Source organism: Macrobrachium nipponense, chromosome 3 (assembly GCF_015104395.2).
Source record: "Macrobrachium nipponense isolate FS-2020 chromosome 3, ASM1510439v2, whole genome shotgun sequence".
Taxonomy (NCBI): domain Eukaryota; kingdom Metazoa; phylum Arthropoda; class Malacostraca; order Decapoda; family Palaemonidae; genus Macrobrachium; species Macrobrachium nipponense.
In genome coordinates, this window is record NC_087202.1 from 48,751,273 (window position 1) to 48,765,417 (window position 14,145).

Here is a 14,145-nt window from a genome sequence, read left to right on the forward strand (position 1 = left end):
GGGAGAGCGGGAAGATGGTGGCAAGTTTACTCAGTTGGCGGCGCGGGAGTTTTAAAATTGTTCTCGGTGGTCCGGGCGAATCTCGGGACTTTACAGCAACAACCTTTCGTATCTTGAAAACTTTTCGTATGTAGAGCTGTAAAATTGTTCGTATTTGCTTTCGTATCTCGAGTTTTTTGTAAGTTGAGCCTTTCGTATGTCGAGGTACCACTGTATTATAGTTGGGTGCTGTAATCTTTACAGTAAATCATGTTTTTTTTTTATCATAAATATGTTCATTCACAAAATAGATATACTATGTACTTTTAGTTTGGTGCAGCAGCCAAATCATGAAAATAGAAAGGAATTGTTAGGTAATACTATACTTTTGTTTGCTGATCTGATGAAGGGGAAATTGAAGATAGGAAAGAATAACTTTGAAACTGTCTTGAATTTAGTTTAAGGTGATAGTTGAAGACATATTTGGTGCTTGAACTGAAGTAGGCAGTTATAAACACTGAAATAGTGGTCTTGGGTGGGTTTAATTATTAAAGTAGGCAGTTTAAAGCAATTTTTAGGGGGGTACCAGGATAACACGGATATTTACTTATCACGGGGGGTTCTGGGCCCTATCCCCGCGATTATCGAGGCCCTACTGTACTCTTCTTTCAAGAACCATCAGTAGGAGAACACCTGTAGGAGTGTTCTTTCTACATCCTTCCTTCTGGCTTCTTCCCCATTGGTAAGAAGGTTGAAAGAGAAACACAAGTGCATTCTCACAGAAGAGAAAGAAGGAAGCTGGCTATTTCATAATCGTCCTTCACAGCCTATGACTTCTAGGCATGTTCCTCGACTACCATAGCATCCACCGAATGAATATAGGTTCGTTCCTAAGGATTGAGATAACTTCGGGACTTACAAAACTGGAGATCTGAATTAGGACAACACCCTTTTTCTTAGTACCAGAATTGCCCACAGGTTGCTGACTGGTGCTGGGCAACAAAGAAATCTCATAGGGGAATGCCTGGAGGAAAATCATAGCAGTGTCCTCCAGGCTTGTTGTCTCTTGCTGTGAGGGAATACCTTTTGAGGCAACAAGAAACAGTGTGAGACCCAAGATCAGTAAAGAAGAATAGCTCCTGTCATGGCAGCAGAGGAGGAAGAAAGCTTATTGGGCGTCTTGAAACTCTGAATTAACTCCTTGTCCGGATAAAAGGGATTCATCTAGTTGCGAACACCCTCACAAGCAAGGAATGCAACGCCCCTACAAAAACCCTCGACTCTCCTGGAAGAGCAATGGTCTTGAGCAGTTAAGATTATTCACAGGGGAAGCCACGGTCCTATTTGCAAGATCAATGTGCTGACAAATTGGCACAAAGATCACTAACGAGTGAAAATAGTCTATTCATATGTAAAATTTCCAATTTCCTCTTTTTGAAGTGAGATTTGACAGGACTCAATGAAACCTCAACTACATGAATGAATGACACGACGATCTGAGAATCACTCTCAACATACTAACTATTGTAGCCAAATTCTGATAAGACACTCATTGGAATTCTGCCCGTACCTCTCAGAACAACTGAGGGGGTCAAAGAGAGCAGGTAAGGAGAAAGGGTATTCCTTACCTGTTCCTGCTTATAAAAAACCAGCAGGAGGGGGTATATCTTGGGCGATCACCATCTTGCGATGACTGCAGCATGGGGAGGGAGGGTGATTATGCCATGGTAAAGCACCAACCTGAGGAGAGCAGAAAGTTCTCCCGGACAGAGCCGAGCACTCGATTCAGCTGAACCAAGTGGGCTGAGCAGGCACGTAACGCAACTATGAGCGGTACTCGTCTGCTAAGAACTATCGTTTTCTTCTCTTATGCACTAGTCTCCTTCGAGGCTGAATCCCCTCAAGAAGAAGTTCAAAGAGGGATTTGTGTCTGCTATCTTATGGAACCTGACCAAGCACTTGAAAAGTACTGTACAGCAGACAGTATCAAAACAACTAAGTGTCTCGACACTTCTCTCATTATATTCCTAAACAGACTGGAGAGCGAACTACCCCGTACTGGTTGAGAAATGCCCAATATTCTGTAAAATCCCGGCCAGTCGATAGAACACTAGTCAAGCGTTCATAATTCTAAAAAATCTGAGTGCTTGGTGAGCACTCGAAGTTCCAAAGAATTCGAGCGTTCAGTGAGACTCCCAAATCTCGGAAAAATGATCATCAAGAGTGGTCTTCTATTGACTTCTGAGCGCCAGAAAAAAAAAAAAAAAAAAAAAAAAAAAAAAAAAAAAAAAAAAAAAAAAAAAAAAATCTAGCAATAATTCTCACCATATGCCGGGCAGAGCGCTCTGTTTCCTACCCTCTTTTCTATCAATTTTTTCACCAACTGGACTTATTCATATTTCATTATTATATATATCAATATTTAGAAAATTTTGTTTGCTTTCTCATAAAAAATAATTCATTCACTTAACTGTTATAGCTTTTGAGCTACCAACGATAATGTTGACAACAGTAACATTCTTTTTCGTTTTGATCAACTTATAACGTCAAACTATAGCTGCTGCCATTACCAAAACCATTTTTCTTGACTCTCCCTTTATTCTTCAACTTTTCCTCTACATATTCGTATATTTACTAAGTAATTTTTATGAAAAATAACAGAGATAGGGCTCTTCAAAACATATTTTTTTCTAGCGATAATTCTCACTGTACGCCGGGCAGCGCGCTCTGTTCTTACCCTCTTTTCTATAAATTTTTTCACCAACTGGACTTATTCATTTTTCATTGAACTGGACTTATTCGTTTTTCATTGTTTTATATGTCAATATTTAGAGAATTGTGTTGGCTTTCTCATAAAAAATAATTCATTTGCCTAACTGTTATAGCTTTTGAGCTATGAAGGATAATGTTGACTACAGAAACAATTTTTTTCATTTTGATCAACTTATATAACGTCAAAATGAAACTGTTGCCAATACCAATGCCATTTTTCTTGACTCACTTTATTCCTCAACCTTTCCTCTACATTTTCGTATATTTACAAAGTAATTTCTATGAAAAATAACCGTTATAGGGCTCTTAAAAAAAAAAAATTATAGCAATAATTCTCAACATACGCCAGGCAGAGTGCTCTGTTCTTACCCTCTTTTCTATAAATATTTTCACCAGCTGGACTTATTCATTTTCCATTGTTTTATATGTTGATATTTAGAAAATGTTTTTGGCTTTCTCATAAAAAATAATTAATTCGCCTGACTTTCATAGTTTTTGGGTTACGAATGAAAATATAAAATTAAATTTTTTGTTTCCGTTAAATAACTCACATTTTTTTCGTATTTAGAGGGCTGGGACTTTTATTCTGACTATTCCACCATAAAATATAACCATTTAGAAAAAAAGGACAGCAAAATGAATGTTATTGGCAAAAAATTCTATTTTTGATGAATTTTCAAAATAATTATTTTTTCGCACTGTTGAGCGCTCTCAGACACCTTGGGTGTCAGGTAGGCTCAGTGCTCAAACTATACAGATAGGTAAGTGTTAATGACAATGCTGTATTAAACTTTAAGAAAATTTTTAAAGAAACACCAGAAACAAATTTCTCTGGCCAGTTCTGTTATGGGACAAAGGTCCAGTGACTCTCAAGCCGATTCTAGTGCCAGTAAAAAATATGAAGAGGGGAAGTAACCACAGATAGGTCCTTGATACCTTTCTGGAGGGAGATTCCCCTTCTAAACAATAACTTTTCCTCCCTCTCCCCTCCTCTCCGTCTTCCATACACTAACAAGTGTCTTCCATAAAGGTAAGGGTGATGTTAAATGTTCATTTATGTATTAATTTCATTAGTCATATTCATTTCTCATTGTTTTCTGTATGTAAAACTGTGTTTATTCCCTAAAAAATTTATTTTTGAAATATTTTATCGGTGCCTGGAATGCATAAAATGTATTTACATTATTCCTTATGGGAATTGTTTCAAGATTTCTACGTTTACTGTTCGGACTTCAAAGGACATTCTGGAAAGGATTACATACGAAAACTGAGGTTCCACTGTAATTATAATAAAAAATTATCAATATTAAAAATAAGACTTATAAGTGCTAAACTCAAATGAACAACTGTACATAATACTTCGCAATCTGAAATCCAAATCTGTTTGTAAGAAATCGAAACCAAGTCTTATTAGTCCTAAACTATTCTGATCTACAGTAATCTAAAAAATTTTAAAATAAAGCTTATACTAATTATAGGCAAGCAATATTGTTCAACTTACCAAAAACTGCGCAAGCCATAGTCTCCAATCAGGTGGAGGATAATTATCCCCAAATATGGAAATATCTGGGTACTTTTCACGCAGTATGTGAGCGTACTGCTCAAACACCTTCTTGTATCCTCACGAGTAGCTGTAAAATAAGCATTTACTTGTTATATTCATTATTTTACAGTTTAAAAATACTGACCTGTTTTCAGAATCAGAAAAACCTACTCATAACCAAGGTAAAGAGAGGAGATAGGTAAGTTCACTTCAGCAGTGGGGGTTGTTTTGGGGTATTTTAATCTGTTAACTGGAGGGCAGTTTAACAGAATTTAGGTGACTCCGGATATACCTATGCTAATGTCAATTTCCTTTGGCTCTTGTTATTGTTTTAATGTAATGGATATATGTTGCATAGAAACATTTATTTATGAGACTACGTATTACATCATTTATCTTAAGAATATGTAACCCAAACAAGTTTACAGGACATAAAAAATAAATTGTTTAAGTAAGAAACACTAGTTTACAAGACTATTTACATCAGTTATTTACAAGACTAACCTAAAACAAGTTTAAAGGAAAAGAAAAATGACATTTTTATAACTTTTATATACTCTTACCATGTAATTACATAGCCGGTTTCTAAATAGTATGGCAGCTAAAATTGGAAATCCACTGTAGCAATTTTGTTTTTGGTGTAGGCAACTAGCCCCCACCCACTATCGGGAAAGAGAGGAACAACTAGGCTAAGTCCTGTCAATTTGTTTGTGCCATAAGTTCTTGTAAGGAGAGGCAGGTGGGCTCCCATTCTGCAATTACTTGGTATGTTTATAAACATGTCATTGTAGTATAAGTAACTTAACAAGTACAGTGGACGCCCCGTATTCGCGTTCTCCGGATTCGTGGACTCTCACATTCGCGGATTTCTCTCAGGAACGTTTCCCCGCATTATTCGCTGAAAATTTCGCACATTCGCAGTATTTTTCTATGAGAAATATCCAAAAATTCCTGTTTTTTTTTTTTTTTTTTTTTTTTTTTTTTAAATTTCATCATAAAATGCACTTTTTGTGATAAAAATATTAATAAAACCAAGTATGACTATTTTTAGAGTTCTTCTTGAGTTTTAACTAACAAAATAGGCTGTTTTTCATGTTTTATAGGGGTTCCAATCATTCGCGGGTTCTAACTATTCACGGGGGGCCTGGTACGCATCCCCCACGAATATGGGGGGGGAACCAATGTACAGACAGTCCCCGGTTATCAGCCGACTTAGTTATTGGCGTTCTGATTTTATGGCACTTGTCTAGCACTGAAAACTGTGCCATAAAACAAAGATTTCTGGTTATCGGTGCCATAAATCAGACTTTCGTTCATCATCAAGCCGTCAGAACGGAAACCCCTGATAACCGCGGGACTGACTAATAAAATCATAGCTGATTACTGAGGACTCTTTAATAAAAGATCAGGGGTTAAATTTTGTGGCCAAAAATAGAAATAAGAGAAAAGTTCATTCTTACCAACGTGCAGGAACAAAGAAGATAGCCTAGGCAGTGGAAAAAATAAAGGTAAATAATAGAAAAAGTGCAATCACAATCCAAAGAGGAGGAAATGACTTGTTTCTAAAAGATGGAAGAAATGGCCAGACAGAAGGTCTTGTAGCCAACCTGACGAATGTTATAGAGAACATCTGTGAGAAAACTGATAACAGCATTCTTATAGGACTTCTGCCCACAACCATGTAAGCCACTACTCCCTTAGCAAGGCAATTAGAATCAATGACAGACTGGAAGTAACATGACAAGAAAAGGTTTTAGGTCTGTAAACTTTTTGAGACAGATTTATAGGGAATAGCAAATTATATAAGAGACGGAACTCATTTGAATTTGGAAGGACCAAAACTAATAGGACACCTCATCGAAAACCTCTTGAAACACCTCAGTGAACTGAATATTCAAGGGAAGAAGTCAAAAAGCTCCCAGAATCTGGTTAGTAATAGCACTGCAAGAAACAGTGACAGTAATGGAAACTAATCCATCATCATCGGGTGGATCAGCCTTATTCACTCGATATTTAATTGGTGAAACAAGAATACACTTACAGTAGTACCTTGAGATACGAAATTAATCCGTTCCGAGGCGCCCTTCATATCATGAGGTTTTCGTATCTTGGACCACATTTTACAAGTAAAAATGGCTAATCGTTCCAAGCCCTCCAAAAACACCCCAGTAATTATTTCCAGGCTACAACACATGTTCTAGGGTTTTACGGACACCGATCCGATGGAGGAAATATGACTCCAAAAAGGCAAAATACTGTACATACTGAGTAATATTTCAAACTGCATGTAAGTTCAACCCCATTTTTACTGCATATATTAGGACTTTAGCATATGTCCCTCAGCAATAAGCATAGCCTATGTTAGCGGTTGCTACTGTACCCTAGTCTATGATTCTGACATCTAAACCTAAGAAGCTAAAAGCTTAGAATATGCCAAAAAATGTATAAATAATCAGTATGTACTCATTTCAAATAATTATTAATTAGTCATTAACTATAGTACACAAACAAAAAAAGAAAAAAAACCTTCCAATCAATTGTTTACATTCAGCTCTTACGAGTACCGAACGAACGCCAAGCAATCACTTTTCCTAGGACACAGTATGCCATAAATTTTCATGGGTCTCTCTCAACTAATGAAACTACCAAACAGTATAATAACCATTCATTTCTATTCTTTATTCTATCTTTACCTAATGGAGATAGCAAGTTACTGACAGCTATAATGAAACATATACGTAACGTAATATTAAAACAAGAATTCTAAAAAATACATATGATAGCAGTCTGATTTATTTTATATTTCATGATATCTAATTCACAATTTTTTTTATTAAATGTATTGCATGTACTCATTTCAAATAATTATTAAGTAACCATTAACTATAATAAAAAAAGCTTCCAAACTTCTGTTTACATCCAGCACTTACGAGTATCGAAAGATCGCCAAGCAATCACTTTTCCTAGTACGTACACAGTAAGCCATAAATTTTCATTATCTCTCTTAAACTACTGAAACTACCAAACAGTATAATAACCATTCATTTCTATTCTTTATTCTATCTTTACCTAATGTTTTTTTTATTAAATGTATTGCATGAATAAGTTTTTCAATTTACAGCATCCTTTTACCAATAGAGTACTTAAAGCCACAAGGGGAGATGCTGACCAACAGGGAGCAGGATCTTATGGGGTGACTAGCATCAGGAACCAATGGGAGAGCGGGAGGATGGTGGCGAGTTTACTCAGTTGGCGGCGCGGGAGTTTTAAAATTGTTCTCGGTGGTCCGGGCGAATCTCGGGACTTTACAGCAACAACCTTTCGTATCTTGAAAACTTTTCGTACGTAGAGCTGTAAAATTTTTCGTATTTGCTTTTGTATCTCGAGTTTTTCGTAAGTTGAGCCTTTCGTATGTTGAGGTACCACTGTACATCTTTAAGCATACCATTCAAAAGATTGAAGTTTCATCAACATAATGTGATATATGAAAGTGCCATACAAACTAAAATAAGCATGTGAGGTCTTCATAAAATATGTTTTCTGGGCAGTTTTTAAATCCAATATGGTGTCGACCGACTGAGGTGCCATTCATAAGCGGCATCGATACCACGTCCTTCCCAGCGCGCAATTGAACAATATTAGCATTTATATGTAACGTTTATTGATCTTACTCAAGATTGCAGTTGTAATCAGCACAATAAAACAACATTTTGTTGCCTATATTAGTGACAGTATTAAACTTCTTATTTCCGGGGTCATGGTTTCAACTGAAATTCATTTTTACCTTGTAATGGGTGGTTTTATCCTTACTGCCATCACAGCTGAAACTCCAGTGCTTATTCGATTGTAATTATACACATTTTGGTCTTAATTCACTCCAAATTGCACTTGAACTAAGTTGCTGTTCCTGGTTCCTAAGCCCTCACTCCACAAACACAGTTGCGGGCAGCAGACGACTACACTGTTTAAGAGGTGCAAAGCTTTATTCCCTTAATTGTTTACCTTACTCATTATTTAGTTTAACTTTACTTTGTTACTTCAAAATGAAGTTTTTATGATAAAACAAAGTTTAATGTATACTTACCTGGCAGGTATATATATAGCTATATTCTCTGTTCCACCTGGCAGAAATTTTCAAAACTCGCGGCAATCGCTAGTAACCTATTAGTAGTTCAGGCAACCACCACCCCGTTACCGTGGCGCTAGCGCTAGGAACCGTTCCCAATTGGGCCAGATTTTCTCTGAACCCTGTCCCCTGAGGGGAGGCGGGTGGGCTTAAATTAAATTATATACCTGCCAGGTAAGTATACATTAAACTTTGTTTTATCATAAAAACTTCATTTTAATGTATGACACTTACCTGGCAGGTATATATATAGCTGATTGACACATTTGGAGGTGGGTCAAGGACAGCAACATTCTTAGAGTATAAAAATATTATTAAAATATTATTAAAACTCCAGGTTCCTTACCTGCTAAGGTAGCTGACTTCATAGGTCCTGCCTCTAAGCCTGCTTAAACCTTAGTAGCTCTCAACAAGGAAGTGTCCTGTATGTTGAAGAAGCTAAGACTGGAACTGACAACTGGACGTGACCAATGTGTTGACAGATCCTTACAGCCCTCTATCCACGGCATTCAAGCTAGTAACAGATCATTTACCTTGAACTACAACAACACCATCACCAGTATAATACTAACACGACTGAGAAAAGTACCGCACACCCTTTTCTCAGACGACAATAAACACAAACACCATCACCTAATAAAATCAACTAGCTTAAAAGAAGTTATGGGGTAGTAACTCCTTTGCCCAATAATGTACCCGAGGGACCGTATGGACCTAGCGGCTGACAATTATCGAAGGGTGTCTGAACGTCCATAAGATAATGAGACGCAAAATATGAATTAGTTCTCCAATATGTGGATTCAATGATTCTTGAGGGCTAAATTCTTTTAAAAGCTAAAATGATAGTGCCACTGCCCTGACTTCTGAGCCCTTCACTTTCAAAATACCAAAGCTCTGCTCTTCACACAACATATGAGCTCTTTAATTAATTCGCTCATGAAGAAGGCTAGAGCGTCTTCGTTCCCCCCCCAAAAAAAAATGGGTCGAGTGGCGGTCTGTAACTGAACACCCACAGAGGCATCAGACTTCCCCCGATAACTCTTGTTCTTCTATATAACATCGCAACGCTCTCATGGGCAGAGAAAATCTTTCTTGCTCGTTATCCGACCAATTCAGCTAGAACCAAAACTTTCAAAGGATCTTGGCCAAGGATTAGTTGGGATCCTCATCTTGGCAAGAAAAACTTCTTGGATGAAACACACTGCATTGCCTGTGTCTCCATCCACCTTCTTCGATATGGGCTGAAGCTCACTAACTCTTTAGCAGTTTCCAATGCGCTAAAAAGTTAGCTCTTAGCAAGATCCTTCAAGAGATTTCTCTAACGGTTCGAATTTGCTAGAAGTTAAATACTTCAAGACCCAACATCCAGGTTCCACGCAGGTGGCGCGCCTTATGATTGTTTCTTCGTCCAAAAGACCTAATCAGATCTCTCAGATTAAGTTATTCGAGATGTCTAGATCCCTGTGTCTAAACACTGAGGTAGCATACTCTTATAACTTTGATTGTCGAAACTGACAAGTGTAAACTCTTCATCAAGTATAAAAGAAGAAATCTTGACGGATTTGGGTCACAGAGGTACTGATGAAGACACTTTCCTTTCTTACACCACTCCGGAAATTGTTCCCACTTCGGACTGATACACGTGAATTGTGGAGGTGCTTCTGGCTCTAGCCACATGCACTGGCCACCTCCTCTAGAATATCCCCTCGCTTGACCAGCCGTTCGATAGTGCTGAACGCAGTCAGACCAGAGCGAGGGTATTCTTGTGAAACCTGTCGAAAGTGGGGTTGTATGATTAAATCTACTCTTAGCGGAAGAGTCCCTTCGGGTATTACTGTCCATCTCAGTACCTCTGTGAACCAACTTTGGGCGGCCAAAACGGGGCCTATTAAGGTCATCCCGTTCCTTTGCTATCTGAACTTCTTCATACTTTCCCAGCACCTTGAAAGGGGAAAAGCGTACAGATCTAAGTCTGACCAATCCTATTCAGAAGCATCACCGGTACAGATCTTGCTCCTGGTCTGGAACGGAGAGCAATATGTTTGGTAACCTTTTGGTTCTGGCTGTCGGCAAAACAGATCCACTACCGGAAGGCCCCCAACTTCCACAGGCTCTGGGCAAACCTCCATGTGCAACGTTCACTCCGCCGAGAGAAGCTGCTCTCTTTGCTCAACAGTGTCGCACTCACGTTCTTCTCTCCTTGGTATAACCTGGTGAGATATCACGACCTTTTCCTCTTTCTGCCCAAAAGCAGAATTTCTGTTGCCAGATTGTAAAGGGAAAAGATGAGTTCCCCCTTGTTTACCGAATATATTGCCAGAGCCGTGGTGTTGTCCGAGTTGACCTGCCCTGCTTGTTCGAATCAACTCTCTGAAGTGCTTCAAGCCAACGAAAATTGCCCAAACAGTTCCGTCATGTTTATGTGCCACTTTGTTTCGTCCTTGTTCCAAAGTCCCGACACCGCTTGAGGGCCTAATGTCGCTCCCAACCGCGTCCGACGCGTCGGAAAACAAGACGATGGGGTCTGGGTCTTCTGCTGAAGCGACATCCCTCTTGCTAAACCTGCCTGGAGTTAGCACCACTTTAATTCCTCCTTAACTTCGGCCGGAATTAGGAAACTGGAAGGAATCCGGTTGCAATTTCTTGGCCATGAATCCTTCAGGAAAAACTGAAAGAGGTCTCTGTGCAGTCCTTCCTAGAGAAATGAACCTCTTAGCGAAGAGTGTGTTGCCCAGTAGACTATCCACTCTCTGAAGAGCATCGGTCTTTCTTTTAGAAAGTATCGGCACCTTCGACTGCCATTGGGCTGACTTTCGGGGGACGGGGAAAGCCCGAAAAGTCACTGCCGATATCTGACATCCCCAAATAAACTATCTGTTGTTGGGCTCCAAATGGGACTTCCCATATTCCATACAGCCTAGGTCTTTTGCTTAAGTCAATGTTTGCTCAAGTCCTCCAAGACCATTGATTCTTCGACTGGCGATCTTATCAACCCAGTCGTCAGATACAACGACACTCAGATCCCTCTTAAATGTAAAACCATCTCGCCAATCTGGACATCAATCCTCGTGAACACTGAGGGGCTGTGCAAGGCCGAAGCCATAGGGCCTTGAACTGAAAGATATACTGTCCTGAATCACAAACCTTAGATACTTCCTGCTTCCTGGATGATCGGAATATGGAAATATGCGTATTGTCAAGTCCAGAGTCCCATCCAGTCCCCTCGACGTACCGCTGCCAGTACTGAATCGTTCGTATTCTTCATTAGTTGAACTTGCTTTTCTTACGAAAAAGATTCAGTTGACTTCGGTTCCAGCCTGGCCTCAACCTCCCGAGGACTTTGCAACCAGGAACAGACGGTTGTAAAATCCGGAGATCGTGAGCCAGAACAGGTTCTATTGCTCCTTTTCTCTAGCATGGAAGCTACTGCTTCCCACAGAGCTGCTTTCTCTCTTAAAAATCGTTGTAATTTGCCCCACGGGGCTCTCGGAGATGTTGCGATGAGGAGGTCTTTTCAATAAAGAATTTGTATCCTTCCGAGCTTACGTTGACAGCCAAGGGATCTGCCTTCATTTCTTGCCAAAACTTCCCAAAAACCTTGAAGTCTGGCTCCCCACTGTCGTTCTGGAGGACTGAGTTATTCATCTTTAAGACGGGGGTCTTGGCTCCTCTTTTCGCGGGTACTCTTCTACCCCTAAAGGCGGGGGTCGAGCGAATGTTCTTCCTCGAAAGGGCTGTGCGACGGTCTAAGTATCCTTGGCGTTCTTTTCACCAACTTGGTTTGGTAAGAACTTCTTAAATGAAGACGAAAGAAGATCTGAGTGGCTTTTGCGAAAGGGATAGAGGCTATATCCCTAATTCACCTCTGAAGGAAACAGCTGTTTCGCAAGAGAGGGATTGAGAACAGTAACTCCGATTTTCGAGAGTTAGAAACTCCTTTTGAGAGGAACAAACACAGCGATCTCTTTCTTAAGCACTCATGCTTCGTGAATAAAGAAGCCAGCTCATGTTCCGTCTCTAAGAGCCTTATCCATGCAGGACATAAGCTCTTAGCTGTTCTAAGCCGGCGAATCCTCTTCTCCCACTTAGGGATTACAGCTAGCGCCCCAAAAGAAAAATCCAAAAGAAATTGCAGATTCTCCCCGAAAGTCCTAAAAATCCCTTTTAAATAGATGGTCAAATTACGAAGACGTCACACCAGACCTTGGCGATGTAACGATGTCTGCGTGAGCTGTTACTATACTGGAGAAGTCCCTGGAGGAGGCAGGTACTCCCAGGGCCTTAGACTTCTTCCAGTAGCGTACCATTACTCCTGGTTAGAAGCTAAACTTAGCCGGAGGAAAAAAACAAAAGAGATTTTCCGCTTTATTTCTTCTCCTTCCATCCAGTCATTAACCCGTTGAAGGGCCTCTCGCCGAAATTGACATGTCATTTCAGGAAAGAGACCTTTGGAGTCCTAGTCTTGGAAAAACTGTGATAAGGGGGAATAACGGAGCTATAGCTGTCGGTTTAAATTCCCCCTCAAAAAAACAGCAATAAGACGTGAAGTCAGAACATTATAATCTGAAGAAGGTTCCGTTAGTCTTTTCTTCAATTAATTAAAATATTCTTCTGCTGAAAGAAATGTCTTGTAAATCGGTCGTATTGACGTTTCGTGACGATAGGTCCTGCCGCCTGCGTCCTGCGGCTACCGAGCACGGCGTCCTGACGCTCCGATTGTCCTGCCGCCTGCGGTCCGCGGCTACCGAGGCGTCGCGGAGCCGCCGCCTCGCGATGTCCTAGCCGCCGCGTCCTGCGTCCATCGTAGAAACGCTGCTCCCTGTCGCCTGCGGTCGCTGCGTCACCATTGGTCCCGCGCCCTGACGTTGCGTCCTTGCTTCTTCTGTAATACTATAATAGTTTTCCTCCTAGGCGCCAGTTCGCCCTGCGTCCGTCGGCACGAACGCCGTCCTGTCTTCCCTTTTACGAGACTTAAGGGAAGGAAAAATCGTCCTACGCCTCGAAGATAGGGTTCAGTAGCATCCCAAGACTAACCAGTACTGCCAAACTTGGACTGCATTTCCCGTAAGAAAGTGCTTGTACTATCCTCCTGCATTGTTAGACGACGAAAGGATGAGGATCCGAGCTGGACTGCGACTAAGGAGAGCGATCCTGTACTCTACCCGACGGAGAAATACGAGGGGAGGATACATTAAGAAGATGGAGGCGATTCCTCCATGGAAATACCATTGCCGAGGAGGGACGTATCTCACCATGGCGTCCTGCGTCCTTCTAGTCCGAAAAATCCTTTCCTCTTGATCGGCACTGCGTCCCCGTCTTCCGAGGATGACAACAACCTCAGACTTACTCCAAGCCTCACTGTCTTGCGCCTGTCTCTCGAGGCCGTTGTACGTCCTGAACGTCTCTTGAGTGGGCGAGAACCCACTGCATACCGACGTTATCGCTCGGATAGTCGAACCTCCTGAGGACGCACACTCCAAGTTACGCCCTTTTCTGCGGCGAACTGCAACAGCCTGGGAACTGCAACAGGACTGTTCGAAGAGGACGCCGACGTGACAAAACCTCTCTCGCCTCCTTCGGACTGTCGACATTGCCTTCTCCCTTGGTCTGGGAGCTTGACAGAGGTCTAGGTCTAGGAGCACGAGAGAGACGATCAGACGCCCCCTCCTACACTCACTGACATCCGAAAGCACTAACTTTATCTGTAATTTCGCTGTATTTCTGG

The 14,145-nt window shown here is 40.7% G+C and overlaps 1 protein-coding gene across 1 annotated transcript in view; it reads right to left on the reverse strand.

Moving 5' to 3' along the window:
* LOC135222383 (thioredoxin reductase-like selenoprotein T homolog CG3887) overlaps positions 1-14,145 on the reverse strand; it is a 142,315-nt gene that overhangs the window by 68,341 nt on the left and 59,829 nt on the right. Inside the window, exon 2 of the mRNA XM_064260471.1 lies at positions 4,253-4,371. Coding sequence (XP_064116541.1) covers positions 4,253-4,371 — 119 coding nt within the window. The remainder of the gene's footprint in view (positions 1-4,252; positions 4,372-14,145) is intronic.